We start from the raw sequence: 27,270 nt of genomic DNA, 5'->3' as shown, positions 1-27,270 counted from the left end.
CCCCGCCCACTTTTCTTTAAGCCACTCCCCTTTTTTGGCCTCCCCCCCCCCCCCCCCCCCCCGGTCCTCATTTCCTGTGTCCCACCCCAAATTTTGGTGCCCCCCCAAACCCCCCCCTTCCCCCACCCCAAACACCCCCAAAAACCCCAAAAGCCCCAAAAATCACCCAGGGAACCCAAAACCTCCCCAAAACACCCTAAAAATCACCCAAACACCCCAAAATCTCCCTGAGCCCCAAAGCCCCTCCAAAATTCCCCCAAAATTCCCCCAAAAATCATCCCAAAATCACCAAAAACCCCAAAATCCCCCCAATTTGGGGCGCCCCCCCACCTGCGGCGCCGCCCTCGGGGTCCCCGTCGCTCTCGGCCCCATCCCCCGCGTGTCTCCGCTCCTGCTCGGGGGGGGTCGCGCCGGGACCCCCCCCCAAATCCGGCCCGGGGGGGGGCAGGGGCGCCCCCAGCAGCCGCCGCAGCGCCGAGACTGGAAAATGGGGAGGGGGCTTCAGGGGGGGGAGTTGGGTGGATCTGGGGAGATTACGGGGGGGTCTGAGGGGATTTGGGGACATTTGGGGGGGATTTGAGGGGGTCTGAGGGGGGTTTGGGGGGATTTGGGGAAATTTAGAGGGGGTTTGGGTGGGTTTCAGGGGGGTTTGGGTTAATGTGGGGAGGGGTCTCAGGTAATTTGGGGGGAGGGTCCCAGGTGAATCTGGGGGGAGTTTTGGGGTAATTTGGGGAGGGGTCTCAGGTAAATTGGGGAGGGGTCCCCAGGTGAATTTGGGGGGGGTTGGGGTAATTTGGGGAGGGGTCTCAGTTAATTTGGGAAGGGGTCTCAGGTAAATTGGGGTGGTTTTGAGTGGGTTTCAAAGGTTCTCAGTTAATTTGGGGAGGGGTCTCAGGTGAATCTGGGGGGGGTCCCATGGAATTCAGGAGTTTTTTGGGTTAATTTGGGGAGGGGTCCCATGGAATTCAGGGGTTTTTTGGGGTAATTTGGGGGAGGGGTCCATGGAATTCAGGGGTTTTTTGGGGTAATTTGGGGAGGGGTCCCATGGAATTCAGGGGTTTTTTGGGGTAATTTGGGGAGGGGTCCCATGGAATTCAGGGGTTTTTGGGGTAATTTGGGGAGGGGGTCCCATGGAATTCAGGGGTTTTTGGGGTAATTTGGGGAGGGGTCCCATGGAATTCAGGGGTTTTTGGGTGTGTTTCAGGGGTTTTTGGGATAATTTGGGGAGGGGTCCCATGGAATTCAGGGGTTTTTTGGGGTAATTTGGGAGGGGTCCCATGGAATTCAGGGGTTTTTGGGGTAATTTGGGGAGGGGTCCCATGGAATTCAGGGGTTTTTGGGGTAATTTGGGGAGGGGTCCCATGGAATTCAGGGGTTTTTTGGGGTAATTTGGGGAGGGGTCCCATGGAATTCAGGGGTTTTTTGGGGTAATTTGGGGAGGGGTCCCATGGAATTCAGGGGTTTTTGGGGTAATTTGGGGAGGGGTCCCATGGAATTCAGGGCTTTTCGGGGTAATTTGGGGAGGGGTCTCACCTCTCTGCAGGGCGTTGGCCGCCAGCCCCCCCCCTCGGGGAGGCCGCGGGGGGGGCGGGGCAGCCCCCCCAGCCCCCCCCGCTCGCGGGGACCCCCCCCAAATTCGGTTCCTTCCACGGCCCCGTCCTTGTCACGGTCTGGGGGGGGGGCACAGTGAGACCCCCCAAAATACCCCAAAAACCCCAGAAATAACCCAAAACCAACCAGAACCAAAACAGCCCCAAAACAACCAAAAAACCCCCAAAATCACCCCCAAAACAACCCAAAAATCACCCCCCAAAAATACCCAAAAATAACCCCAAAAAACACCCCAAACCACCCCCAAGCAACACCGCAAAACCAGCCCAAAAAAGACCCCAAAAATAACCCCCAAACCACCCCAAAACCATCCCAAAACAACCCAAAAACCAACACAAAAATTGTCCCCGAAACCACCCCAAAAATCACCCCCAAAACAACCCAAGAACCACCCCAAAACCAGCCCAAAATCACCCCAAAAATAACCCCCCAAACCCTCCCGAAACCCAAAAAACAACCCAAAAAACAACCTAAAAATCACCCCCAAAAAAAACCCCAAAACCACCAGGGAAACCCCAAAAACCCAAACCCACCTCAAAAACCCCACAGGACACCCTAAAAACCCCAAAATCACCCCAAAAAACCCTAAAACCGCCCCAAAAACCCACCTCAAAACCAAAACAGCCCAGGAACCCCCAAAACCCCCCCGAAAATAACCCCAAAAACCCCCCAGGAACACCCAAAATCACCCAAAAAGCCCCCCAAAAATAACCCCAAAACCCCCCTGGGAACACCCAAAATGCCCCAAAACGCCCCAAACTCCCCCCGCGAACACCCCAAATCACCCAAAATCACCCAAAACGCCCCAAAACGCCCCAAAATCCCCCAAACCCCCCAGCCCCCCCTCACCGTCCAGGCCCAGCGGCTCCTTCAGGGACCCCCCCCCATTTTCAGAGGGGTCCCGGTAACTGCGGGGGGGGGGGAGAGGAGGGGTCAGCACAGAGACCCCAAAATCCCCAAAATCCCCCCAAAATCCCCCCAGGGGGATCGGGGGGGGGGTCTGGGTGGGTTTGGGGGTGATTTGGGGGGATTTTGGGGGTCTCTGGGTGCATTTGTGGAGTTTTTTGGGGGGATTTGTTGGGTTTTGCTCAAGGTGTATTTTTGGGGTAAATTTGGGGTTTTTTGGGTCAGTACTCACTCGAGGGGGGCTGGGTGTATTTTTGGGGTATTTTTGGGGTGATTTCGGGTGGTTTTGGGTCAGTACTCACTCGAGGGGGGGCTGGGTGTATTTTTGGGGTAAATTTGGGGTTTTTTGGGTCAGTACTCACTCGAGGGGGGCTGGGTGTATTTTTGGGGTGATTTCGGGTGGTTTTGGGTCAGTACTCACTCGAGGGGGGGCTGGGTGTATTTTTGGGGTATTTTTGGGGTGATTTCGGGTGGTTTTGGGTCAGTACTCACTCGAGGGGGGGCTGGGTGTATTTTTGGGGTATTTTTGGGGTAAATTTGGGGTTTTTTGGGTCAGTACTCACTCGAGGGGGGGCTGGGTGTATTTTTGGGGTGATTTCGGGTGTTTTTGGGTCAGTACTCACTCGAGGGGGGGCTGGGTGTATTTTTGGGGTGATTTCGGGTGGTTTTGGGTCAGTACTCACTCGAGGGGGGCTGGGTGTATTTTTGGGGTATTTTTGGGGTAAATTTGGGGTTTTTTGGGTCAGTACTCACTCGAGGGGGGGCTGGGTGTATTTTTGGGGTGATTTCGGGTGTTTTTGGGTCAGTACTCACTCGAGGGGGGGCTGGGTGTATTTTTGGGGTGATTTCGGGTGGTTTTGGGTCAGTACTCACTCGAGGGGGGCTGGGTGTATTTTTGGGGTATTTTTGGGGTAAATTTGGGGTTTTTTGGGTCAGTACTCACTCGAGGGGGGGCTGGGTGTATTTTTGGGGTGATTTCGGGTGGTTTTGGGTCAGTACTCACTCGAGGGGGGCCTGGGTGTATTTTTGGGGTGATTTCGGGTGGTTTTGGGTCAGTACTCACTCGAGGGGGGCCTGGGTGTATTTTTGGGGTATTTTTGGGGTGATTTCGGGTGTTTTTGGGTCAGTACTCACTCGAGGGGGGGCTGGGTGTATTTTTGGGGTGATTTCGGGTGGTTTTGGGTCAGTACTCACTCGAGGGGGGGCTGGGGTCCGTGGCCGCCCCCTGCCCGAGCCCCCTTGGCCCGGTGGGACCCCGGGAGCTTCAGGGACCCCGCGGTGTCGCTGATGATGCTGCACCAGCTGGAGGGGGGCACAATAAAAAATCAGCACCCCAAAAACCCCAAAATCCCCCAAAACAGCCCCGAGTCTGAGCGCCCGCCCGAAAACCCCAAAATCCCCCCCAAAAACCAACCCAGGACCCCCAAACCCCCCCCCCCAAAAACCTGGAAACCCCAAACACCCCCTGAGCCCCAAAATCCCCTCTAAGACCCCCAAATAACCCCACCAGGACCCCCCCAAAAAACAGCAAGACTCCCAAAGCCCCCCCAAAATCCCACCCAGGGCCCCCCCAAAAACACCCCCAGGACCCCCAAACCGTCCTGAAATGCCCCCAAAATTCCCCAAAACCCCACAAAATCCCTGAAAACTCCCCAAAACTCCTCGAAATTCCCCCAAATTTCCCTCCAGGACCGCCCCCCCCCCCCCAGAGCCCCCTCCTCACATTTTCCTGTCCTGGCTGCTCTGCGCCACCAGCTCAGAGTTCTGGGCCCCTCCAGGACCCCCCAAAACCTCCCAAAATCCACCCAAAACCCCCCAAAATCCCACCCAGGACCCCGCCCCCAAGCCCCCTCCTCACATTTTCCTGTCCTGGCTGCTCTGCGCCACCAGCTCGTAGATCTGGGCCCCGTTCTCCCAGCTGACGATGACGTAGAAAGCTTTGTGGTCTGGGGGGGAAATTGGGGGGCTCAGCATCCCCAACCCACCCAAACCGACCTGAACGCCCCAAACTCACCCAAACGCACCCAAAACCGACTCAAACTCACCCAAACTGACCCAAACCCACCCAAACCGACCTGAACGCCCCAAACTGACCCAAACCCACCCAAAACCAACTCAAACTCTGCCAAAACCAACTCAAACCCACCCAAAACCAACTCAAACTCCGCCAAAATGACCCAAACCCACCCAAACCAACCTGAACACCCCAAAATGACCCAAACCGACCCAAACTCCCCCAAAATGACCCAAACTCCCCCAGAATGAGTCTCCCCCCCCCACCTGTGGCCACCTCGCGGGTCATGGCCGAGCGCAGCCGGATCCCCGGGCTCAGCATCACAAACTCCCCCAAACTGACCCAAAATCGGCTCAAACTGCCCCAAACTGCCCCAAACTGACCCAAACTGCCCAAAACCGCCCCAAACTGCCCATACCCGTGGCCACCTCGCGGGTCATGGCCGAGCGCAGCCGGATCCCCGGGCTCAGCATCACAAACTCCCCCAAACTGACCCAAAATCGGCTCAAACTGCCCCAAAACTGACCCAAAACCGCCCCAAACCGCCCCAAACTCCCCACCTGTGGCCACCTCGCGGGTCATGGCCGAGCGCAGCCGGATCACCGGGCTCAGCATCTGCTTCCCCTCGGGGCCGGCGGGCGCCAGGGCGCGGCTGTGGCAGCGCAGCAGCAGCCGCTCCTCCTGCCGCTGCAGCAGCACCAGCAGATCGTCCAGCAGCAGCACCTGCACCTCTGCGCACCCCAGAATCCCGGGGGGGGTCGGTCAGGGGTCGGGGGCACCGGCCCGGGCCGGTTTCGGGGGTTTTGGGGGTTTTTGGGGGTGCTAACGCGCCCCGAGTTTCTGCTCACCCACGGATTTGTCGCGGGTGACGCGCCAGGTGAGGGGACCCTCGTGCACCAGGGTGCGCTTGGTGATGTCGGTGTTCTGGGGATTTGGGGGGAATTTTGGGGTTTTGGGTGCTTTTTGGGTTTTGCCGTTTTTGGGGGGTTTCTTTGGGTTTTTTTTTGTGGGGTTTTTGGTGGGATTTTGAGTGGGTTTGCAGACATTTGTGGGGGACCCTCGTGCAGCAGGGTGCGCGTGGTGATGTCGGTGTTCTGGGAGGGATTTGGGGGGTTTGGGGGATTTTGGGTTTTTTTGGGGGTTTGCTGGGGTCAGGGACGGGATTTGGAGGGGTTGAAGGGAATCTGTGTGGGTTTCGGGGTGTTCTTGGGGGTTTTTTGGGGGGGAAGTTGGGGGAAAGGGGCCCCTCATAGACCAGGGTACACTTGGTGATGTCAGCGTTCTGCAGGTTTTGGGGGATTTTGGGGAGGTTTAAGGGGTTTTGGGGATTTGCTGTGGTCTGGGAGGGCATTCGGGGGAGTTTTGGGAGGTTTTGGGGGTTTTGGGTTTTTTTTGGGGGGGATTTTTGGGTGGGTTTGTGGGGGTTTTTAGGGCCCCTTGTGAAGCAGGGTGCATTTGGTGATGTCGGTGTTCTGGGAGGAGAATTTGGGGGATTCTGGGAGGTTTTGGGGACTGGGGGGGTTCAGGAGGGTGGGGGTGAATTGGGGCAGGGTCCAGCCCGGGCATTTGGGGGTCCCGCGCCCCCCTCCCCACCTTGAACTCGCTCAGGAGGGGGTCGGTGCTCTGCTTCAGGCTGGAGAGGTCGAGGCGGCGCTGGTAATCCTTGAGCTTCTGCGGGGGCAAAGGGGGGTTTGGGGACACTTTGGGGGTAGAAGGGGGTTCTGGGGGTCCCCAGGGGGATTTCGGGGATCCCAAGAGGTTTGGGAGAAACTGGGGGGAATTTCGGAGATTTTGGGGGCCCCAGTGGGAATTTTCGCGGTTTTTTGGCGCCCTCTGCTGGTGAATGACGGCGTTACAGGCGCGGATGAACGAGGGGTCCGGGGGAGAATTTTGGGGGGAATTTGGGAGATTTTGGGGGCGCCGGGGGGGGTCCTACCATGAGGTTCTCCATGTCCCGGACCTCCTGGTTGACGTGGTTGAGGATCTGGCGGCAGCACTCGGCCGCCTGCTCCACCTTGGCGCGCTCGGCCGCCGCGTCTGGGGGTGGTCCCACATCCCCCTAAAAATCCCCTCCCCGAATCCCCTCTCCTTGCCCCGCCCCCTTTCCCTTCAGTCCCTCCCCTTTTTTTGCACCCCCGCACCTGCAGACCCCCCCCCCCCATTTCCTTAACCCTCCCCAATTTTTGGTGCCCCCCCATCCCCTGCCAACTCCCCCTTTCCTCACCCCAAACATCCCAGGGAACCCAAAACACCTCAAACCCACTCTAACCTTCCCGAAAACCCCCCGAAACTCCCAAAAAACCCCCTGAAACACCCCAAAACCGCCTCCGGGGGGGGTCAGGATGGGGCCCGGGGGGGTTTTGGGGCTCGGGAGGTTCTGGGGAGCCCTCACCGGTGCATTTGGTGATGCTGAGCAGCAGCAGAGGGTACTTGGTGAGGCGCTGCATCTCCGTGGGGATGATGTCCTTGAGCTGCAGCCGCCGGCACCGCGGCCGGCTCTCGGCCTCCTGGGGGCAGGCGCGGTTTGGGGGGCCCAGGCGCGGTCTGGGGGGCCCAGGGGGTTCTTTTGGGGTGTTTTTGGGGTGTTCTGGGGGGTTTTACCTGGACGAACTGGCTGAACCTGGCGTCCTTCCTCTGCTTGGCCTTGAGCTGCTCCAGGGCGAAGCTCTGGCGGCTGCAGAACCGCGCCGAGATCTTCTGGAACCAGCTGCCCTCGGTGCCCTCGAACTGGGGGGGACAAAGGGACCCCCAAAACCTCGGGGGACCCCCAGGGGATTGGTGAGACCCCCAAAACCTCGGGGGGACATCCAAGGGATTGGTGAGACCCCCAAAACCTCAGGGGGACACCCAGGGGATTGGTGAGACCCCCAAAACCTCGGGGGGACACCCAGGGGATTGGTGAGACCCCCAAAACCTCGAGGGGGACACCCAGGGGATTGGTGAGACCCCCAAAACCTCAGGGGGACACCCAAGGGATTGGTGAGACCCCCAAAACCTCGGGGGACACCCAAGGGATTGGTGAGACCCCCAAAACCTCAGGGGGACACCCAGGGGATTGGTGAGACCCCCGAGGGATCGCTCAGACCCCTCCCCAGATCATTGGGGGACCCCAAAACCTCGGTGAGACCCCAAAACTCCGGTCAGAAACCCCCACCCCGAAGTCACTGGGGGCACCCAGGACCCCCGAAGCCCCCAGACCCATTTAGGGACCCCCTGAAGCCCCCAGACCCACCCTGGCCAGCAGCACGTCCCCAATTTCGGGGATGATGAACCCGCTCTCCTCCCGACGCTTCTTGAGGCTGTCCAGGAACACGGCTGGGGTGGGAGAGAAGGGGTTAAAAAAAAAAACCCCAAAAACACCAAAAGACCAAAAAAAGCCCAAAGTTATGCTTGGAAAAAAAAAAACCAAAAAAAAACCCCCAAAAGACCAAAAAAGCCCAAAGTTATGCTTGGAAAAAAAAAAACCCAAAAAAAACCCCCAAAAAACCAAAAAAAAAGCCCAAAGTTATGCTTGAAAAACCCCAATAACATAAAATATAAAATTAAAAAAAATTATATATATATATATACACATATATATGTATATATATATGTATATATATATGTATATATATATATATGTACGTAAATAAGTAACAATAAATTAAATTTGTTTATTTTAATATGTACTATATGAATACTTTATATAGTTTAATTTTGATCTACTTAATAGATATTAATATATAGTAATTATAATTTTGATCTATTTAATATACATTAATAAATATTTATAGAAAAACTATATTTCAATATTATAATATATAAATGCATGTAAATATATAAATATATAGTTATTTTTAATTCTTATAGTATATAAATAGCTATATACTATTTAATTACATTTATAATTATAAGTATTAATGTATTGTGAAATATATTTATACAAAAATTATATACTTTTATATATATATACACACACACACATAATATATATACAATTTTACAAACTGCGCAGACAATTTATTTCCCCCAAATCCCACGAGACAATCCCCTGGAAAAAAAAACCACCCCAAAAAGGCCCAAATTTCCCCCAAAACTCACTGTGCACCTCCACCAGGTCCTCCAGGCTGGGGAAGATGTTGTTGAGCTCCTGCTCGTCGAAAAACCCCTCGCGGAGCATGGGCTGGAAGAAAACCTCCAGGAGCACCCTCAGCATGCGCACGTGGGCGTGCTCCGTCAGGAACAGCTCTGGAAAAGGGCGTTTTGGGCAAATCCGGGTGAAACCCGGGCATTTCGGGGAATTTGGGGAATTCGGGGCGTGCTCCGTCAGGAACAGCTCTGGAAAAGGGCGTTTTGGGCAAATCCGGGTGAAACCCGGGCATTTCGGGGAATTTGGGGAATTCGGGACGCGCTCCGTCAGGAACAGCTCTGGAAAAGGGCGTTTGGGGCAAATCCGGGCGAAACCCGGGCATTTCGGGGAATTCGGGGCGCGCTCCGTCAGGAACAGCTCTGGAAAAGGGCGTTTTGGGCAAATCCGGGTGAAACCCGGGCATTTCGGGGAATTTGGGGAATTCGGGGCGCGCTCCGTCAGGAACAGCTCTGGAAAAGGGCGTTTTGGGCAAATCCGGGTGAAATCCGGGGAATTCGGGGAATTTGGGGAATTCGGGGCGTGCTCCGTCAGGAACAGCTCTGGAAAAGGGCGTTTTGGGCAAATCCGGGTGAAATCCAGGGAATTCGGGGAATTTGGGGAATTCGGGGCGTGCTCCGTCAGGAACAGCTCTGGAAAGGGCGTTTTGGGCAAATCCGGGTGAAACCCGGGCATTTCGGGGAATTTGGGGTTTTCGGGGGTCCCGGATCAGTTTCTGGGGCCGTTTTTGGGGGATTTGGGGTTTTCGGGGGTCCCGGATCAGTTTCTGGGGCCGTTTTTGGGGCATTTGGGGTTTTCGGGGGTCCCGGATCAGTTCCTGGGGCCGTTTTTGGGGCATTTGGGGTTTTCGGGGGTCCCGGATCAGTTCCTGGGGCCGTTTCCGGGGTTCTCCTCACCGTTGATGACCTCCTGGCGCCGCACCTCGCGCTGGGGCAGCCTGAGCAGCGCCTCGGGGGCCGCGAGCTCCCGCCAGGCCGGCGGCTCCTGCTCCAGCTCCGGCTCCAGGCGCGGCACAACCTCCTCAGGCTGCCGAGGCAGAAAGGGCGGGGGGTCGCCCCCCCCGGGCCCCCCCGGCTCCAGGCTGGACACCAGAGAGGGGAGGGGGGCCTGAGGAAGCGCCCGAACCCCCCCAGGAAATCCCCAAAACTCCCAGAGTCGCCAAAATCCCCCAAAAATCCCCCAAAATCCCCCAAAACCCCCAAGGATCTGCTGCAGGGACAGCCGTCCTTAGGCATCCCCAAAATCACAAACTGGGGAGGGGTCTCACCCTGATCCTGGGGGCCGGCCCCCCCTTGGGCCCCCCGGCTCCAGGCTGGACACCAAAATGGGGAGGGGGCCCAGTCCCCCCCCAGAAATCCCCAAAATCCCCAATTTTCTCCCCAAACCCATTTTTTCCCCAATCCCGCCGTTTTTTCCCCCAGATCCGGGGGCACCTACGTGGGGGGGGGTCCCTGGAGGTCGGCGTTGCTGCGGGAGCGGGTGGGGGGGAGGGGCAGCCAGGACCCCCCCCCCGATTTTTGGGAGCGGCGCCGCTCGGGGGGGGCCCGGAGGCTCTCGGAGCGCCCCAAGCGCCCAGGGAGCCTGGGGGGCCAAAAAATGGGCAAAAAACGGGCAAAAATGGGAAAAAACGGGCAAAAATGGGAAAAAGCACCCCAAAAACGCCCCAAAAATGGGCAAAAATTGGAAAAAACGGGGAAAAATGGGAAAAAGCACCCCAAAACCACCCCAAAAACGGGCAAAAACCGGGCAAAAACCAACCAAATACAGCCAGAAACAGCCAAAACCAGCCCCCAAAACAGCCAGAATCACCCCAAAACCAGGAAAAACCAGGCCAAAACCACCCCAAAAGTACCCCAAAACACCCCAAAACCAGCCAAAAGCAGACAAAAAAAAGCCAAAAAAGCCAAAAAACACCGGGGGGGGGGGGTCACCAGGACGGACACAAATTGGGGAGGGGGCGTGCGAGAGAAAAGGGGGGAGGGGTGTTGGTCAGTGATTTTTGGGGAGGGGTCTCCATGGGGGGAGGGGGGAGTACTTAGCTGGTGAATTTGGGTGGGGGGGCCAGCGCCGAGCCCCCCCGGGGTCATGCAAGGGTTAATTTGGGGGAGGGGTCACCAACCTGAGGCGGCGTCTGGGGAGAGAATTAATCTGGGGAGGGGTCCCGGGTCCCAAAAAGCACCCAGGGTTAATGTGGGGAGGGGTCCCAGCATCCAGGGTTAATGTGGGGAGGGGTCCCAACATTCAGGGTTAATTTGGGGAGGGGTCTCAGGTCCCAAAAAGCACCCAGGGTTAATTTGGGGAAGGGTCCCAGCATCCAGGGTTAATTTGGGGAGGGGTCTCAGCACTCAGGGTTAATCTGGGGAGGGGTCCCAACTCCCAGAAGCACCCAGGGTTAATTTGGGGAGGGGTTTCGGGTCCCAAAAAGCACCCAGGGTTAATTTGGGGAGGGGTCTCACCCACCTGTCGCTCTCCCCGCCCTCCTCTGGGGGGCGCTGCTCTCCCGCGGGGGGGTCCGGGGGGGGTTCCCCCAATTCCGGGGGTCCCAGGGGCTCTGACGCTGCTGGGGGGGGGGGAGAGGGGCAGATTTAGGGGAGGGGGCTGCACAATGAGCCCCCCCCCCCTCGGGCCCCCTCCTCACCTGGCTCGGCCTCGGCGCCGTCCCCGCCTGGGGGGGGGTCCCGGGGAGAGACCCCCGCCCCCCCCTCGGACCCCCCCCGGGGACCCCCCCCCCTGCGCTCGGGGTGGGGAGGGGGCTTCTCGCCTGGGGGGGGAAAGGAGGGGTCAGGGAGAGACCCCAGACCCAAAATGGGGTGGGGGGGGGGATGATTTGAGTAGGGGTCTCACTGGGGATAAATGGGGTGGGGGTCTCATGGGGGATTATTTGGGTCAGGGGGGTAATTTGGGTGGGGGTCCCAGGACGGATAAATGGGGTGGGGGGGATAATTTGGGTGGGGGTCTCTTGGCTATAATTTGTGTGGGGGTCTCCGGGGTGTGTTAATTCAGGTGGGGGTCTCCAGGGTGGATTAATTTGGGTGGGGGTCTCATGGATTAATTTGGGTGGGGGTCTCCAGGGTGGATAATTTGGGTGGGGGTCTCATGGTGGATAATCTGGGTGGGGGTCTCATGGATTAATTTGGGTGGGGGTCTCCAGGGTGGATAATTTGGGTGGGGGTCTCCGGGGTGTGTTAATTTGGGTGGGGGTCTCCAGGGTGGATTAATTTGGGTGGGGGTCTCATGGATTAATTTGGGTGGGGGTCTCCAGGGTGGATAATTTGGGTGGGGGTCTCCAGGGTGGATTAATTTGGGTGGGGGTCTCATGGATTAATTTGGGTGGGGGTCTCATGGATTAATTTGGGTGGGGGTCTCATGGTGGATAATCTGGGTGGGGGTCTCATGGATTAATTTGGGTGGGGGTCTCCAGGGTGGATTAATTTGGGTGGGGGTCTCATGGATTAATTTGGGTGGGGGTCTCCAGGGTGGATTAATTTGGGTGGGGGTCTCCGGTACCTTCCCCCTCTCCTCCTTTGCTCGGCCTCACCTCCGCCCCTACAAAACAAAAATTGGGGAGGGGTCCCCAGAGCGGGAGCCCTCGGGGGGGTCCTGCAGGGTGGGGAGGGCCCGCAGCCCCCGGCCGGGGGTAATTTGGGGAGGGGTCTCCCCCCAGCCCCGCACTCACCGTGGGGCTCGCGCCCCCAGAGCGCCGCCCCCGCCAGGCTGAAGCCCCTCCGGGCCTTGCCCTGGGGGTCCTTGCCCGAGATCTGCGCGAAATTGGGGAGGGGTCTGCAGGGGTCCGGGGGCTTGAGGGGAACTGGGGAGGGGTCTCACAGTTTCGTGGGAAAAGTTGGATTTGGGTTTTGGGGGATTTTGGGGGGATTTGGGGGATTTTGGGGTCTGGGGGCTTGGGGGGAATTGGGGAGGGGTCTGCGAGGGTCTGGGGGAACTGGGGAGGGGTCTCACAGTTTTGTGGAAAAAGTTGGATTTGGGTTTTGGGGGGATTTTGGGGTCTGGGGGCTTGGGGGGGTCTGTGCGAAATTGGGGAGGGGTCTGCAGGGTCTGGGGGAATTGGGGGATTTTGAGGAGGGGTCTCAGCTTTTTGGGGCAAAAAAATGGGTTTGGGTTTGAGGGGATTTTGGGGGGGATTTTGGGGAGGGGTCTCACTCACCTTTTTTCGGAAGAAGTTGGATTTGGGTTTTGGGGGATTTTGGGGGGGATTTGGGGGGGATTTTGGGGGGTTTTGGGGTATTTTGGGGAGGGGTCTCACTCACCTTTTTTCGGAAGAAGTTGGATTTGGGTTTTTTGCCGTCGCCGCCCTTGGTGCGCAGCCCCAGGAATTTCATGTAGGAGACGATGGCGCCGAAGATTTGGGAGCTGGGGGCGGGATTGGGGGGAATTTGGGGGATTTTGGGGCATTTTGGGGGAGGTTTCAGGAGATTTGGGGGGAATTTTGGGAGGGTTTGGGGGGAATTTGGGGGGGGGATTTGGAGAGATTTTGGGGAATGTGGGGATTTCGGGGAAAATTCAGGAGATGCGGGGGAATTTTGGGGAGATTTTGAGGCATTTTGAGGAGATATGAAGGGATTTGGGGAGGATTTGGGGGGTTTTGGGGAATTTTGGGGGAATTTGGGGGCATTTTGGGAGGATTTGGGGGGATTTAGGGGTGAATTTGGGAAATTTTGAGGGGATTTAGGGGGGATTTGGGGAAATTTCAGGAAGTTTGGGGAGGGTTTTGAGGAGATTTGGGGGGATTTTAAGAAGGATTCAGGGGGGCTTGGGGGGGGGGTTTGGTGGAGGATTTGGGAGATTTTAGGGGGATTCGAGGGTCAGGAGCCCCCTCCTCACCTTTTCTCCTCGTCGGATGAGATGGTGAGGCTGGGGAGGAAGAGGAGGGTGAGACCCCGAAATCCCACAGGAAACAACCCCAAATTCCCACCTGAGACCCCCATAATCCCACCCAAGACCCCAAAATTGGGTTTTTTAACAGGAATTTAGGGGGGGCTTAAAAGGATTTGGGGTTTTTTCTAGGAAATTTGAGGTTTCTTACAGGAACTTGGGGTTTTTCGCTGGGATTTGGGTTTTTTTACAGAAATTTGGGGTTTTTTTTACAGAAGTTTTAGGGTTTTTTACAGAAATTTGGGGTTTTTACAGAAATTTAGGGGTTTTTAAACAGAAATTTGAGTTTTTTACAGAAATTTCGGTTTTTCATATTGTTTAGGAAGTCACGCAGGGCTTTGGGGCGGGACTATGCAAATTTAAGGGCGTGCCCTCAGCCCTGTGGGCGTTCCCTCTGCTCCGGGCTGTCCCGCGGATTTCCGGAGCCGATTTTGGGGGGAAATCCCGCAGATTTGGGGAATCGTTACCCGCGGATTCCGGGGGGCGTCCCGGGTGGGTGCAGCCCCCTCCCCACTCACTGCATCTCCTCCTATGGAGGGTCCTGGGGGTCTCAGGGCTTTGGGGGGGGTCTCCCGGGGTGCAGCCCCCTCCCCATTTACTGCATCTCCTCGGGGGGAATTTGGGGGATACCAGGGGGGTCTCCCAGCCCATCCCGGGGTTCTCCCCTGGGTGCAGCCCCCTCCCCATTTACTGAATCCCCTCTGGGGGGTCCCGGGGGGCTTTGGGGAATATGGGGGGGGTCTCCCGGGGGTGCAGCCCCCTCCCCACTCACTGCATCTCCTCCAGCCTGCCCAGCACTCTCTCCGCCAGCAGCCTCTGCCGGGGTGCAGCCCCCTCCCCATTTACTGCATCCCCTCTGGGGGGTCCCGGGGGGGTTTGGGGAATATGGGGGGGGTCTCCCGGGGGTGCAGCCCCCTCCCCACTCACTGCATCTCCTCCAGCCTGCCCAGCACTCTCTCCGCCAGCAGCCGCTCCGCGTTCGCGGCCCCCGCGGGGTCCCGGGCCCGGCTCCGCTCCAGCTCCGCCAGCTCCGGCTCGCCCGGGGTCATCCCCATGAGGCGCTTGGACCTGGGACCCCAGACCCAAATCCAAACGGAGCCCCCAGACCCCAAATGGAGCCCCCAGACCCCTCCTTGGGGGTGACCCCGCTCCAGCTCCGCCAGCTCCGGCTCGCCCGGGGTCATCCCCATGAGGCGCTTGGACCTGGGACCCCAGACCCAAATCCAAACAGAGCCCAAAAGGAGCCCCCAGACCCCTCCTTGGGGGTGACCCCGCTCCAGCTCGCCCTGTGTCATCCCCACCAAATGCTTGGACCTGGGACCCCAGACCCAAATGGAGCCCTCTCCCCAATTCGGGGGTCTCACCGGAAGTCCTGCAGCTGCTTCTGCACCTCGGGTTCCTGGGAGCTCTGCACGTCCTGGGACTCCAGACCCATGGCCCAGACGGAGCCCCCAGACCCAAATGAAGCCCCCAGACCCAAACTGGGGAGGGGTCTCACCGGAAGTCCTGGAGCTGCCTGATGACCTCGGGCTCCTGGTGGCTCTGCACGTCCTGCAGGAAGCGGCGCTGGGCGTCCTCGGGGAGCAGCTCCGGGCGGGTGCGCTCTGGGGAGGGGGCAACAGAGAGACCCCTCCTCAATTAGCGAGGAGACCCCCCCAATGCCTCCCCACGAGCAGGGGCGTCCTCGGGGAGCAGCTCTGGGGAGGGGGCAACAGAGACCCCTCCTCAATTAGGGGAGGGGGTCGGGGGTGCCACCAATTGGGGTGGGGCTCGGGGGTCTCACTCACCCAGCTCGAACTGGACATGGTGTGGGATGGGCACCCTCAGGAGCTGTCAGAGAATTTGGGGAGGGGGTGTCAGGATTTTGGGGGTCGTTGCTGAGGTGGGGCGGGGTCTCTGTGAATTTGGGGAGGGGTCTCTCACCCCGGCCTTGTCCAGGAACAGGTGGCAGAACTCCAGGAATTGTTTCCGGCCCTCCTTGGGGTTCATCCTCCTCAGCATGTCCACGTGCAGGTAACAGAGCTGGGGAGGGGGCAAAATGGGGAGACCCCTCCCCAAAATACTCCCCCAAACACCCCAGCCCCCTCCCCAATTTTCCCCCAGCTCCAGCCCCTGCTGGCAGGGAGCAGAGACCGGAGGTTACCCCGAGCCCCCCACGCTGGTGAGCCCCCCCACTGGAACCCCCCCATAATTTGGGTCGGGGGTCTCGGGGTCGGCGCGCCCCCCGCCGCCCTCACCACGGGGCAGGAGTCGAACTGGAGCACGCAGTGCTGCAGGAAGGCCGCCAGGGCCAGCGGGTGCTGCCGCAGCTGCTCCAGGCTCTGGAAGGGGCTGCTCTGCTCCTCCTCGGGGGTCTGCGGGAGTTTGGGGAGGGGGCTCAGGGCTGGGGGGGTCTGGGGGAGCCCCCAGGGACCCCTCCCCGCACTCACGGGCTCGATGTCGTTCTCGAAGTCCTCGTCCTCGGCGCCGATGATGGGCGGAGGGGGGTGGGTGCTGGGGGGCTGGGGGCGATTTGGGGGGAGTTTGGGGGGGGGGAGGGCACAGATTGCCCGGGACACCCCCGGGACCGCCCAGACCTCCCCCAGGACCCCCGAGACCCCCAACCCCCCGGGACACCCCCAGGACCCCCCCAGAAACCTGAGACCCTCAAGACCCCCCAGTCCTGAGACCCCCAGACCCTCCAGAGCTCCAGGCGCTCCCAGATCCCCGGGACACCCCCAGGACCCCCGACCCCCAGACCCCCAGAGACTCTCAAGACCCCCCAGTCCTGAGACCCCCCCAGACTCTCGGGACCCCCAGAGCTCCGGGCGCCCCCAGACCCCTGGGACACCCCCAGACCCCCGGGACACCCCCAGACCCCCGAGACCCCCCAGGACGCCCCAGTCCCGAGACCCCAAGACCCCCTCAGGACCACCCAGAATCCCCGGGACACCCCCAGGACCCCCGACCCTGAGACCCCCCCCCAGACCCCCATGACCCCCAGAACCCCCGGGGTGGGGTCTGGGGGCTCTCAGGACCCCCGGGCTTGGGGGGCGCCGCTCACCCCATTGGCCCCCTCCTCCGGCTCCATCCTGCGGGGAATTTGGGGAGGGGTCTCAGGATTTGGGGAGGGGTCTCCGGGAGGTTTCTCCGCTCCCCCCCGCGCGGTTTTGGGGAGGGCTCGCGACTTTTGGGAAGGGGTCTCAGAATTTGGGGAGGGGGTCTCAGGCGGGTTTCCCCGCCCCCTCCGTGCGGTTTTGGGAAGGGGTCGCGGTTTTGGGGAGGGGTCTCAGAATTTGAGGGGAGTTCGCAACTTTTGGGGAGCGGTCGCAACTTTTGGGGAGGGGTCTCAGGATTTGGGGAGGGGTCTCAGGGGGGTTTCTCTGCCCCCACCCCGCGCGGTTTTGGGGAGGGGTCGCCCCAAAGAGCCTCACTGCGAGCGGGGCGGGGCGGGGGGGCCAGGGCGGACCCCCCCAAAAACGCCTCTGGGGTGGGGGAGGGGCACGGGGGGAATTGGGGAGGGTCCGGGGGGGGTCGGGGGGAATTGGGGGAGGGGTCGGGGGAGTCGGGGGGGTTCGGGGGTGGCCGCGGACCCCCGCCCATTCCCCCCCCCCCCGTACCTGGTTCCGCGCTCGAGAAGGGAAGCAGGAAATGGGGGGGGGAGGGGCGGGGGGCGGGGCCGGGGGAGGGGCTCGAGGCTTGGGGGAGGAGTTTGGGGGTTTTTGGGCGGGTTTGGGGTTTTTTTGGGGCCGGGGAGGTTGGGGGAGGAGTTTGGGGTTTTTGGGGGCGTTTTGGGGTTTTTTGGGGGGGGCGGGAGGGTTGGGGGAGGAGTTTGGGGAGTTTTGGGGTATTTTGAGAAGTTTTGGGGTTATTTTGGGGTATTTTGGAGGTTTTGGGGCGGGCAGAGCGGATGGAGGCGGTCCCGGGGGTATTTTGGGGTTATTTTGGGGTATTTGGGGGGGGCAGAGCACATGGAGGCGGTCCCGGGGGTATTTTGGGGTTATTTTGGGGTATTTGGGGCGGGCAGAGCGGATGGAGGCGGTCCCGGGGGTATTTTGGGGCGGGCAGAGCGCATGGAGGCGCTCCCGGGGGTATTTTGGGGTTATTTTGGGGTATTTGGGGCGGGCAGAGCACATGGAGGCGGTCCCGGGGGTATTTTGGGGTTATTTTGGGGTATTTGGGGCGGGCAGAGCGCATGGAGGCGGTCCCGGGGGTATTTTGGGGTTATTTTGGGGTATTTGGGGCGGGCAGAGCACATAGAGGCGGTCCCGGGGGTATTTTGGGGTTATTTTGGGGTATTTGGGGCGGGCAGAGCACATAGAGGCGGTCCCGGGGGTATTTTGGGGTTATTTTGGGGTATTTGGGGCGGGCAGAGCACATGGAGGCAGTGCCCGATGCCGCCGGAGCTTCCTGTAGGAAGGGCGGGGAGGGACCCAGGGGACCCCCCCAGGACCCCCCCGGGACCCCCAAACTGCCCCCCACGGGTGACCCTCGGAGCCCACCAACCTCTCCACGTTGTCCAAATTCAAATTGTACAGATTATTGCTATTCTAATTGTATTGCCGTTTTTATAACGGTTTTAATATTATTAAACTTTTAAAGTTTTAAAAATAAGTGATTTGCATTTTTTCACAGGATGTGACCCCCAGACCCAAACCCTGAGACCCCAGGGCCACTGAAACCCCAAACCCTAAAACCCCCAGACCCAAACCCCTGAAACCCCCAGACCCAAACTGTGAGACCCCCCAGACCCAAATCCTGAGACCCCAAACCCTGAAACCCCCAGACCCAAGCCCCTGAAATCCCGGGGGATTTTGGGGCAGGGTCTCAGGGGATTTTGGGGCGGGGTCTCAGGGGATTTTTGGGGCGGTTTCCCCCCATTTCCCTCCTCCCCCCGGGGCACTGGGGCGAATCTCCTACCGGGCCCGGGCGCACGCAGCCGATGGCGGCCGCTCCCCAAACCCGGGGGGCTCCCCCAAAACTGGGGGTCCCGAGCCCCCTCCTCATCCTCAGCCTCCTTCTCTTCCTCCCAGGTATCACTGGGGGGGGGCTGGGTAATGGATTTGGGGCTGGGGTCTCCTGAGGATCTCACTTCCGGGGCCTCTGGATTTGGGCCTGGGTGTTTCAGGATTTCCGGGGTCTTAGGGTTTGGGGTCTCAGTTTGGGTCTGGGGTCTTGGGGATGCCAAGGATCGCACTTCCGGGGTCACCGGGTTGGGGTCTTGGGGATGCCAAGGATCGCACTTCCGGGGTCACCGGGTTTGAGTCTGGGGCCTCAGTTTGGGTCTGGGGCCTTGGGGATGCCAAGGATTTCACTTCCGGGGTCACCGGGTTGGGGTCTGGGGTCTCAGGGTGTTCCCCACCCACCCACCTGGGCCGGGGTCTCCCCTGGGACCCCCCCCGCCCCCCCCCGCAGCTTCCGGTGCCCAACGGGAACTGAAACTGGGGGGGAGGGCCGAGGGGCCCGGGGGGGTCCTGGGGGCACCTGAGGGGGTCCTAGGCAAGACCCCCACCCACAGAGGAGTCCCACTGACCCCCCAGCCCCTCAAGGACCCCGGGTCCCTCCCCAATGACCCCCCAGACCCCTCCCCAATGACCCCTCAAGGACCCCCCAGACCCCTCCTCAATAACCCCCCCCCCCCATTATCCCCCCAGGTTCCCATGGCGAGACCACTACCTACTGGCCCCCCTCGGCCGTGCCCCCTCACTCGGAGTCCCCCACCCCTCTCTCGGTGCCCACCAGCCCCGACCCCAGCCCCACCTGCGGCTCGTGGGGAGGGGTCCGCGTGCAGCCGGGACCCCCGTCCCGCTCGGGGTCCCTGGGCTCGTTCCTGTCCATCGAGTGCCGCTACGAGCCCGAGGACGCCAACGTCACCTGGCTGCAGGTGTGCCCCCGGCGCTACCTGGGCCACACCTGGAACTGCACCTGGCCGCGGGAGGTGCCGGCCGAGGGCAGCGGCCGCCAGGTGAGCCAGGAGCGCCCAGGTGTGTCCCGGCTGAGCTTCCCGCACCTGCGGCACAACCACAGCGGGCTCTACTTCTGCCGGGTGTGGCGGGGCCAGGCGGCCGCGCAGTCCTGCGGCACCTTCGTCAGGGTGCTGGGTGAGTCTGGGGGCGTTTCTGGGGGGTTGGGGGCGGTTCTGGGGTCGGGCTGACTCACCTGGTGCGGCAGAGGCGGTGCCGGTGCCGTTGCTGGAGCTGGGCGACGCCACCAAGAACAGGATCCTGACGGCGCAGGGGGTGCTGCTGCTGCTGTGCGCGGCGGGGCCGGGGCTGCTGCTGCTCTTCAGGGTGAGGAGGGGGCGTCCGGGACCCCCGACACTAATCCCGGCCCTGGTGTCCCTGAGGGCTCGGTCCCGACAGCCCCAGTTCCTGCTGGCACCCCCAAATCCCCTTGCAGATACCCCTAAACGCCCCCTGCCACCCCTAACTGCCCCCTGGAGACCCCCAGTCCCCCCCGGGACCCCCAAATTCCCCCAGGGTATCCCCCAAACCCCCCATACCCCTTTTTTTCCCCCTGGAGACCCCCAGTTAACTCCCAGGATCCCAAATCCCCCTCAATTCCCCCCCAGGTATCTCCCAAACCCTCCCTGTACCCCGTTTTTCCCCAAGGACTCCCAAATCCCCCCAGGTATCCCCCAAACCCTCCCTGTACCCACTTTTTTCCCCCTAGGACCCCAAATCCCCCTCAATTCCTCCCCAAGGTACCACCCAAATCCCTCCTGTACCACTTCTTTCCCCCCAAATTCCCCCAGGTATCCCCCAAACCCCCCCTGTATCCCCCTTTTTTCCCCCCAAACCCCCCTGTATCCCCCAAATCCCCTCGGGTATCCCCCAAACCCCCCCTTTATCCCCCCTTTTTTCCCCCCAAACCCCCCCTTTATCCCCCCTTTTTTCCCCCCAAACCCCCCTGTACCCCCTTTTTTCCCCCCAAACCCCCCTGTATCCCCCAAATCCCCTCGGGTATCCCCCAAACCCCCCCTGTACCCCCTTTTTCCCCCTCCCAGAAGCGCTGGGCCAACGAGCGGCTCCTCCAGCCCAAGAAAATCTCCTTGGAGGAGGAAAACCTTTATGAGGTGACCTTGGGGGGAGACCCCTCCCCCCAGAAAAGGGGCTTGGGGAAGCCCCCCAGAAAAAGGGGGGGATTAGGGGGGTCCTTCACCCCCTAACCAAACCCCCCACCCCAATTTCCCCTGGCAGGGGCTGAACCTGGACGAGTGCTCCATGTACGAGGACATTTCCCGGGGGGTCCAGCCCACCTACCAGGACGTGGGGACCCCCCCTGCCGCCGATGGCCTCCTGGAAAAACCTTAAAAGACGCCCCAAAATAAGGTGGGGGGGTCCCACGGGACCCCTCCCCAAAGCCCCCCAAAGGCTTTGCTTCGGTAACTCAAGGCAGCGCTGGTAATAAACCAAAATAAATCGAATCAAAGCGGGTGAGGGGCAAGGGGGGTACTGGGGGACCCCCCCCTCGCCTGGAGCTGATGAATTGCTAATAAAGAATTAATTAATCTTTAATAAGCTGTGAATAGATGATGAGATGTGGCCTCTGTTTGCCCCCATTATCACAAATTTTCCCCCATTTTCCTTAAAATAACCCCCTTTTTCCTTAAAATTTCCGTTTTATCCCATTATCCCGAGTTTCCCCCTATTCTACCCCGTTATCCCCAGTTTTTCCCTATTTTACCTGGTTATCCTCAGTTTCCCCCATTTTACCCCATTATTGCCCTATTTTACCCCATTATCCCGTTTTCCCCTATTTTACCCCATAATCCCCACTTTCCCTCTATTTTATCCCATTATCCCAAATTTCCCCCTATTTTATCCCGTTACCCCCAGTTTCACCCCATTTTACCCAATTATCCCCAGTTTCCCCCATTATCCAAAATACCCCACGTTTTATCCTGTTTCCCCCTCCTTTCTCCCAATTTTTCCCATTCTCTCCAAATTCCCCCATTCTATCCAATTTGCTTCACTTTCTCCACAATTTCTCCTATTTTCCTTCAGTTTTATGACAAATTTTCTCACAATTTTCCCTCATAATTCCCAGTTTTAGCCCACTACGTCCCATTTTCCCGCGCTATCTCCCAATTTCCCCCCATTTTCCCTCACTATCCCCATTTTCCCCCTTTATCCCCATTTCCCCCCATTATTCCCCATTCTCTCTGTTCTCCTCCCACTTTACCCCACTACGGCCATTTCCCCACAGTTCTCCCCCAGATTTCCCTCAAATTTCCAAAAATACCCCTCACTGCACCCCATTACTCCCCTGTTTCCTCCATTTTTCTGCCTAATTTTCCCATTTTTCCCCTCATTTCCACCCGTTATTCCCAAACTTCCCTCAGACTCGCCCCTCCTTCCCCTCACGGGGAGGCCCCGACCCTCCCTCGGAGGGCCGCCTTGTCCCGTCCCCGCACCCTCAGCCAATCAGATGCCGAGCGCTTCGCCCCGCGGGCCAATCGGAGCGAAGCGCGGGAGAATTCAAGCGAGCCCTGGCCCCCAACGGCCACGGCCTCGGCCCCGCCCGCCGGCGCGTGAGGGGACGTGGCCCCGCGGCAGGTGTGGAAATTGAGGCGAAATTGGGGAAAAATGGGGGGAACTGGGGAGGATTGAGAGTCCTGGGGGGGAATACAGGTCTTGGAAAGGAACGGGAGGGGCTCGTGGTGGGGAGATCTGAGGGGAAAATGGGGGTTGGAGTGGGCTCTGGGCCCTGCAGGGGGTCTGGGGATATTGGGCGGTATCTGAGGGGAAAATGGGGGGTCGTGAGGGGAACTGTGGGTCCTAGGGGTACCCAGCGGGTCCTTGAGGTGAATGGGGTGTCCCGAGGTGGAACTGGGGGATTCTGAGGGGGAAATGGGGGTCCCAAGGGTAACCAGGGGGTCCTGAGGTGGAATTGGGGGATTCTGAGGGGGGAACGGGGAGTCCTGGGGGTGCTGAATTGGGGGTCCTGTGATTGCCAAGTGGTTCCATGGTGGGAATAACGGGGACCCTGAGTTGGATGTAAAACTCCTCAAAGCCCTCTCTTTTCTCAGCTTTTCCACCATGAGCCACCACCCCCACCACCGTGAGGTCCCACCGCGGGCCCACCGCCCCCTCCCGAGCCCGGGCACCAAACCCAAACCCGCCAGACAACCCAAACCCAAACGGCTCCGCACCAAACGCGAGCGCGACGCCGCCAAGTTCGGCCCCAAGCCGCCCCCCGTGAGGGGCTCCCGCCCACCCTGGGCCCCCCACCGCTGGCTGCAGCCCCCCCAGTGGGGGGGCCTCGCTCTGGGCAGCCCCCTGGGCCCGCCCAAGCCCGTGGTGATCACCCAGCGCCGCCTGTGCCACCGCGGCCTCTTCAACCACGAGGTGAAATCGCTGGACGTTCGCCGCCTGCTGACCCCCGGCCCCGCCGGGGACGGACCCCCTGCCCCGGCCCCCCGAACTGGGGAGGGGGCACAGCTCGGGGGGGTCCCGGGCGAGGCGCTGAGGGAGCTGGTGGCGGGGCTGGCCTCGCTGCTGGGGAGTCTGGGGGTGTTTGCGGGGCGGGATTTGGTCGGCGAGCGGCGCCGCAGCCTCGTGGCCGCGCTCAGGAGGCACCACCGGCAGGGACCCCCGGACCTGGGGGTGTTCCTGGCCCACCGGACCCCGGCCCAGCCCTCAGGTACTGCCCCCGACCCGAGGGGAGGGAGCTTTTTACCCCAAACTATTTCTACTTTTGTTTTTACCCCAAAATATTTTCACCTTTGTTTTTACCCCAAATCAAGTGTTGTCTCCAGCAGGGAACCCCCGGGAAGATGCAAGGCCAGGACCCCCAGGACGAGTGCTCAGTTTGGGGGGGTGGGAGGTGGGGGACCCCCCTGCTGGGACCCCCAGCCCACTTCATGTTGGCCACACAGTGAGTGCCCCAAAAAATTCCAAAATTGCCCTAAAAGGGATCCAAAAGTGTCCCAGAAAACCTTGAAAAGTGCCCCAAAAAGACTTCAAACATGTCCCAAAAAACTCCAAAAATGCCCTAAAAGGGCTTCAAAAGTGCCCCCAAAAAACTCCAAAAGGGCTTCAAAAGTGCCTCCAAAAGTGCCCCAAAAGGGCTTCAAAATTGCCCTAAAAGGGATCCAAAAGTGCCCCCAAAATGCTCCAAAAATGTCCTAAAAGGGCTTCAAACATGTCCCTGAAAATCTCAAAAGTGCCCCAAAAATATTCCAAAAGTGCCCCCAAAAAACTCAAAAAATTGCCCCCAAAATACTTCAAAAGTGCCCAAAATGCTCCAAAATTGCATCAATTTTTCCCTTACCTGCTCCCCCCTCTCCCACAGCTGCCCCCCCGCACCCCCAGCCCCATTTTTGGAGCCCTCCGAGAACGGGAGGTGAGTCTGGAATTTGGAGGGTGGGAGGGGGTCCCACCGTGGTTTTTGGGGGTGTCCCAGGGGGTCCCACATCCCGGTTTGGAGGGGGGGGTCTTACCCTGTTTTTGGGGGTCCCACCCTGGTTTTGGGGGTGTCCCAGGGGGTCCCACCCCTGGGGGGTCACATCCTGGTTTGGGGGGGGGGTCTTACCCTGTTTTTGGGGGTCCCACCCTGTTTTTTGAGGGGGGGTCCCAGCCTGTTTTTGGGGTGTCCCGGGAGGGTCTCACCCTGTTTTGGGGGGGTGTCCCGAGGGGGATCTCACCTTTTTTTTGGGGTGTCCCGGGGGGGTTGTACTGACCCCCCCCCCCTCACCCCCAGAACCCGTTCTCGTGGAGCTCGGCCGAGGATGAGGAGGATGAGACCCCCGGGGAGCTCCTCCAGACCTGGGCTGGTCCCGGGGGGCTCCTGCCGCCGCCCTCCCCCTTCTGGAGATGCCCCCAGCCCCCTCCCCAGCAGGAGGAGGAGGAGGATGAGGAGGGGGCGAGGGATGAAGGCTGGACCCCCATCGCCCCCCTAGCCTTCAGCCCAGACCCTCCCCCCGCGGGGCCCCCCCAAACCAGAGCCCCCCGCGCCCCCAGAGCCCCTCACGCCCCCAGATTCTGGCGAATCGAGACCCCCTGGGACCCCCCGGCCCCCGCCGGGTCCCCTTGGGCCGCCCCCAGACCCCCCTGGGGTTGCCCCCGAACCCCCCCCAGTCTCCTCTGGGATGTCGCCCGAGCCCCCCCGACCCCCCCCAGACCCTCCCGAGCCCCCCAGATCTGGAGCCCGGAGCCCCGCAAGGCCCCCCCGGACCCCCCCCGACCCCTCTGGGACCCCCCCAGACCCCCGTGGGACCCCAGACCCTGGAGCCCGGAGCTGCCCGCAGCCATCCTGGACACCCCCAGGCCGCCCCAAACCCCCCAGTTCTGGAACCCGGAGCCCCCCCGGGCCCTGCTGGCTGCCCCCAGACCCCCGTGGGATCCCCCAGACGCCCCCAGACCCCTCTGGGATTCCCCAGGTCCCACCCGGCCCCCTCTAGACCCCCCCAGATCCCCCCGGACCCACCAGCTCTGGAGCGCGGCGCCCCCCTGCGACCCCCCGGCCGCCCCCAGACCCTCCCGGGACCCCCGCCCCTGGAGCCCGGAGCCCCCCGGAGCCCCCCAGAACATGAGGGAACGGTGCCGATGCTGCTGCCGCTGCCGGCTCTGCTGCGACACGGCCCAGCGCCGCGACCGCCTCTGTCACCAGCACGCCACCCGGCCCTGTCGCGACCCTTTCCACCGCGCCCCGCCCCCTCTCTGTCGCGACCCGCCCCGCTGCTGCCACCAGCCCCCCAAGCGGCGCCGCCCCGACTGGGGAGGGGGCTCCCCCTCCTCGCCCCCCTTCCCGAGGGGCTGCGGGTGCCCCTGCAGGGGGGGCTGCTGGGGGGCCCCCTCCCGATGAGGAGGGAGCTGCGAGGGGGGACCTCCCCCCTTTTTGTGGGCGCCCCCTCCCCAATAAAGGCGGTTTGTTCGAGCCCTGGGGTCCCGCTCTTCTTTTGGCTCCCCCTGACCCCCGGCGACTCCAAATTCCGCAGAGACCCGCCCCAAAATACCCTGGAGACCCCCAAGCCTCTTGGCCTGGGGTCCCCAAAACCCCTCAGGGACCCCGTAACCCTTGAGTGACCCCCAGATCCCTCCAAGAACCCTCAACTCCCCCAAACCTCCCTCCCGGGAAGTTCCCCATGCCCCCCCTTTCTGATACACCCCAGAAATCCTCCCTGCCAAACCCCGCCCCAAACACCCTTGTTTTGCCCAAAACTGGCTCCAATTAGGGTTATTAATTACTTATTAAGGTTGTTCATTACACTTATTGATAACAAGTCAGACGAGTAAACCAAGAAGTAAAATTAGAAACAGCTTTCCACCCAGAGGAGCAACACCAGGGAGAATGATAGGGAGCTGATAAGAGACTGATAAGGGACTGATAAAGGACCGATAAGAGAGCCTGAAAAGACACTGATAAGAAACTGATAAGGGACAGATAAGGAACTAATAAGAGAGACTGAAAAGACACTGATAAGCAACAGATAGGGGACTGATAGAAGCCAAACCCCAGCGCAAGGAAGCGTCTCCTGCCATCCGCCATCGGGAGCCCGGCCGGTTTTGTGTGCCAGGGAAAGGGCGGCGCCGGTGCCGCGGGGCCCGGGACACGGAGCGGCGCTGGTGCTGGTGCCGCGGGGCCCGGGACACGGAGCGGCGCCGGTGCCGCGGGGCCCGGGACCCGGAGCGGCGCCGGTGCCGCGGGGCCCGGAGCGGCGCTGGTGCTGGTGCTGCGGGGCCCGGAGCGGCGCTAGTGCCGCGGGGCCCGGGACCCGGAGCGGCGCTGGTGCTGGTGCCGCGGGGCCCGGGACCCGGAGTGGCGCTGGTGCTGCGGGGCCCGGAGCGGCGCTAGTGCTGGTGCCGCGGGGCCCGGGACCCGGAGCGGCCGGCTGCAGCTGAACGTGGTGCGTTACGCCCGGTGCCTCCCAGACCCAAACTGCCACCACCGCAAAGTCAGGCTGCCTTGTGAGCCTGAAGTGCCAACCTTCCCCAGCTGTCCCTCCTTGCTAAGGGTATGCACTGCGGGAAACATTTCTCTTTTTCCAGTGCTGGAGGGATTCAAATTGAGGAGAGCCCTTCTTTCCACAATATTTTGGAGAATAAATTAAAGGGCAGAATTGGTTTATTTGCCATTTTATCAGTTACAGTGGAGCCAGTTTCCCTGGTTTCTTATTTTTGTGGGTTCACTTAAAGGAAACTCTGTCTTTTTCAGCATTTGAAGGACTTAGATATTCATTTCTGGGCACTTCTTTCTGTGCCTTTGGGCCAGCTATCTCAGAGCAGGGTGAGCCTGGCACGCACTTAACCCATATGCTGCCCAGGAGTCTTTTCTTTTTCTTATTTTTGTTTATAACATAGATAGGCCGAATTACGAGTCCCAAGGAGACTTAGACTATTTACATCATTAGTATTCTTCTTAGTCACACGTGACCTTCTACTTAGTACCATCACCAAGGAATATGTGAGTTAACAGCAAACCACCCAATTTATCTAGTTATGTAATCTTAACACAAAGTTTTATGTCTTACCAGATTTCTGTTCTTCTGCTCCAAGTAGTTGTTGCAAAAAAGAAAGCGCTGTTATTCTTCTGGAGAGTTTTCTTCTATAACAAGCCCTTACTCACCTTAAATTTGAGTCAGAGGAGCCAAACAGCTGTAGCTTCTCTGACGGTTTTTATACCTGGTGGGATTAGCCCCCTCCCTTTTCCTGGGTGCCATGGGAACGAGAGGCGGGCACCATCAGGGGTATATTAACCCCAGCCTTTGCTCAGGGCCTTCATTCCCCCTCTGGGAGGTGCT

The 27,270-nt window shown here is 60.0% G+C and overlaps 3 protein-coding genes across 3 annotated transcripts; 2 read left to right on the top strand and 1 right to left on the bottom strand.

Annotated features, from left to right (window-relative positions):
• Positions 1–67: 67 nt before the first annotated feature.
• ARHGEF1 (Rho guanine nucleotide exchange factor 1) lies at positions 68–17,180 on the bottom strand. Its single transcript, XM_066570171.1, is given in 31 exon segments — positions 68–74; positions 331–463; positions 466–480; positions 1,534–1,573; positions 1,576–1,670; positions 2,461–2,519; positions 3,712–3,819; positions 4,376–4,463; positions 5,092–5,262; positions 5,380–5,455; positions 6,125–6,202; positions 6,468–6,568; positions 6,924–7,038; positions 7,133–7,258; positions 7,764–7,846; positions 8,612–8,758; positions 9,554–9,738; positions 11,118–11,217; positions 11,296–11,418; positions 12,165–12,203; positions 12,334–12,415; positions 12,923–13,025; positions 13,497–13,526; positions 14,475–14,615; positions 15,046–15,151; positions 15,335–15,377; positions 15,471–15,569; positions 15,785–15,901; positions 15,977–16,048; positions 16,591–16,618; positions 17,147–17,180. Coding segments are annotated over 30 exon segments (2,709 nt in total). The 5' UTR covers position 16,618; positions 17,147–17,180.
• Positions 17,181–18,445: 1,265 nt separating this feature from the next.
• Positions 18,446–21,056, top strand: CD79A (CD79a molecule). Its single transcript, XM_066570174.1, has 5 exons — positions 18,446–18,559; positions 19,181–19,627; positions 19,698–19,816; positions 20,533–20,601; positions 20,726–21,056. The coding sequence occupies exons 1-5, from the start codon at positions 18,469–18,471 to the stop codon at positions 20,837–20,839; spliced, it is 840 nt and encodes a 279-aa protein (XP_066426271.1). The 5' UTR covers positions 18,446–18,468; the 3' UTR covers positions 20,840–21,056.
• Positions 21,057–22,567: 1,511 nt separating this feature from the next.
• On the top strand, positions 22,568–26,324 carry LOC136569807 (uncharacterized). The gene is given in 5 exon segments (XM_066570170.1): positions 22,568–23,171; positions 23,275–23,405; positions 23,823–23,932; positions 24,194–25,287; positions 26,047–26,324. Coding segments are annotated over 5 exon segments (2,217 nt in total).
• The last annotated feature ends 946 nt before the right edge of the window (positions 26,325–27,270 follow it).

The sequence above is a fragment of the Molothrus aeneus genome, unplaced genomic scaffold, assembly GCF_037042795.1.
Source record: "Molothrus aeneus isolate 106 unplaced genomic scaffold, BPBGC_Maene_1.0 scaffold_252, whole genome shotgun sequence".
NCBI classification, from domain to species: Eukaryota; Metazoa; Chordata; class Aves; order Passeriformes; family Icteridae; genus Molothrus; species Molothrus aeneus.
This window is presented reverse-complemented; position numbering and strand designations above follow the sequence as displayed.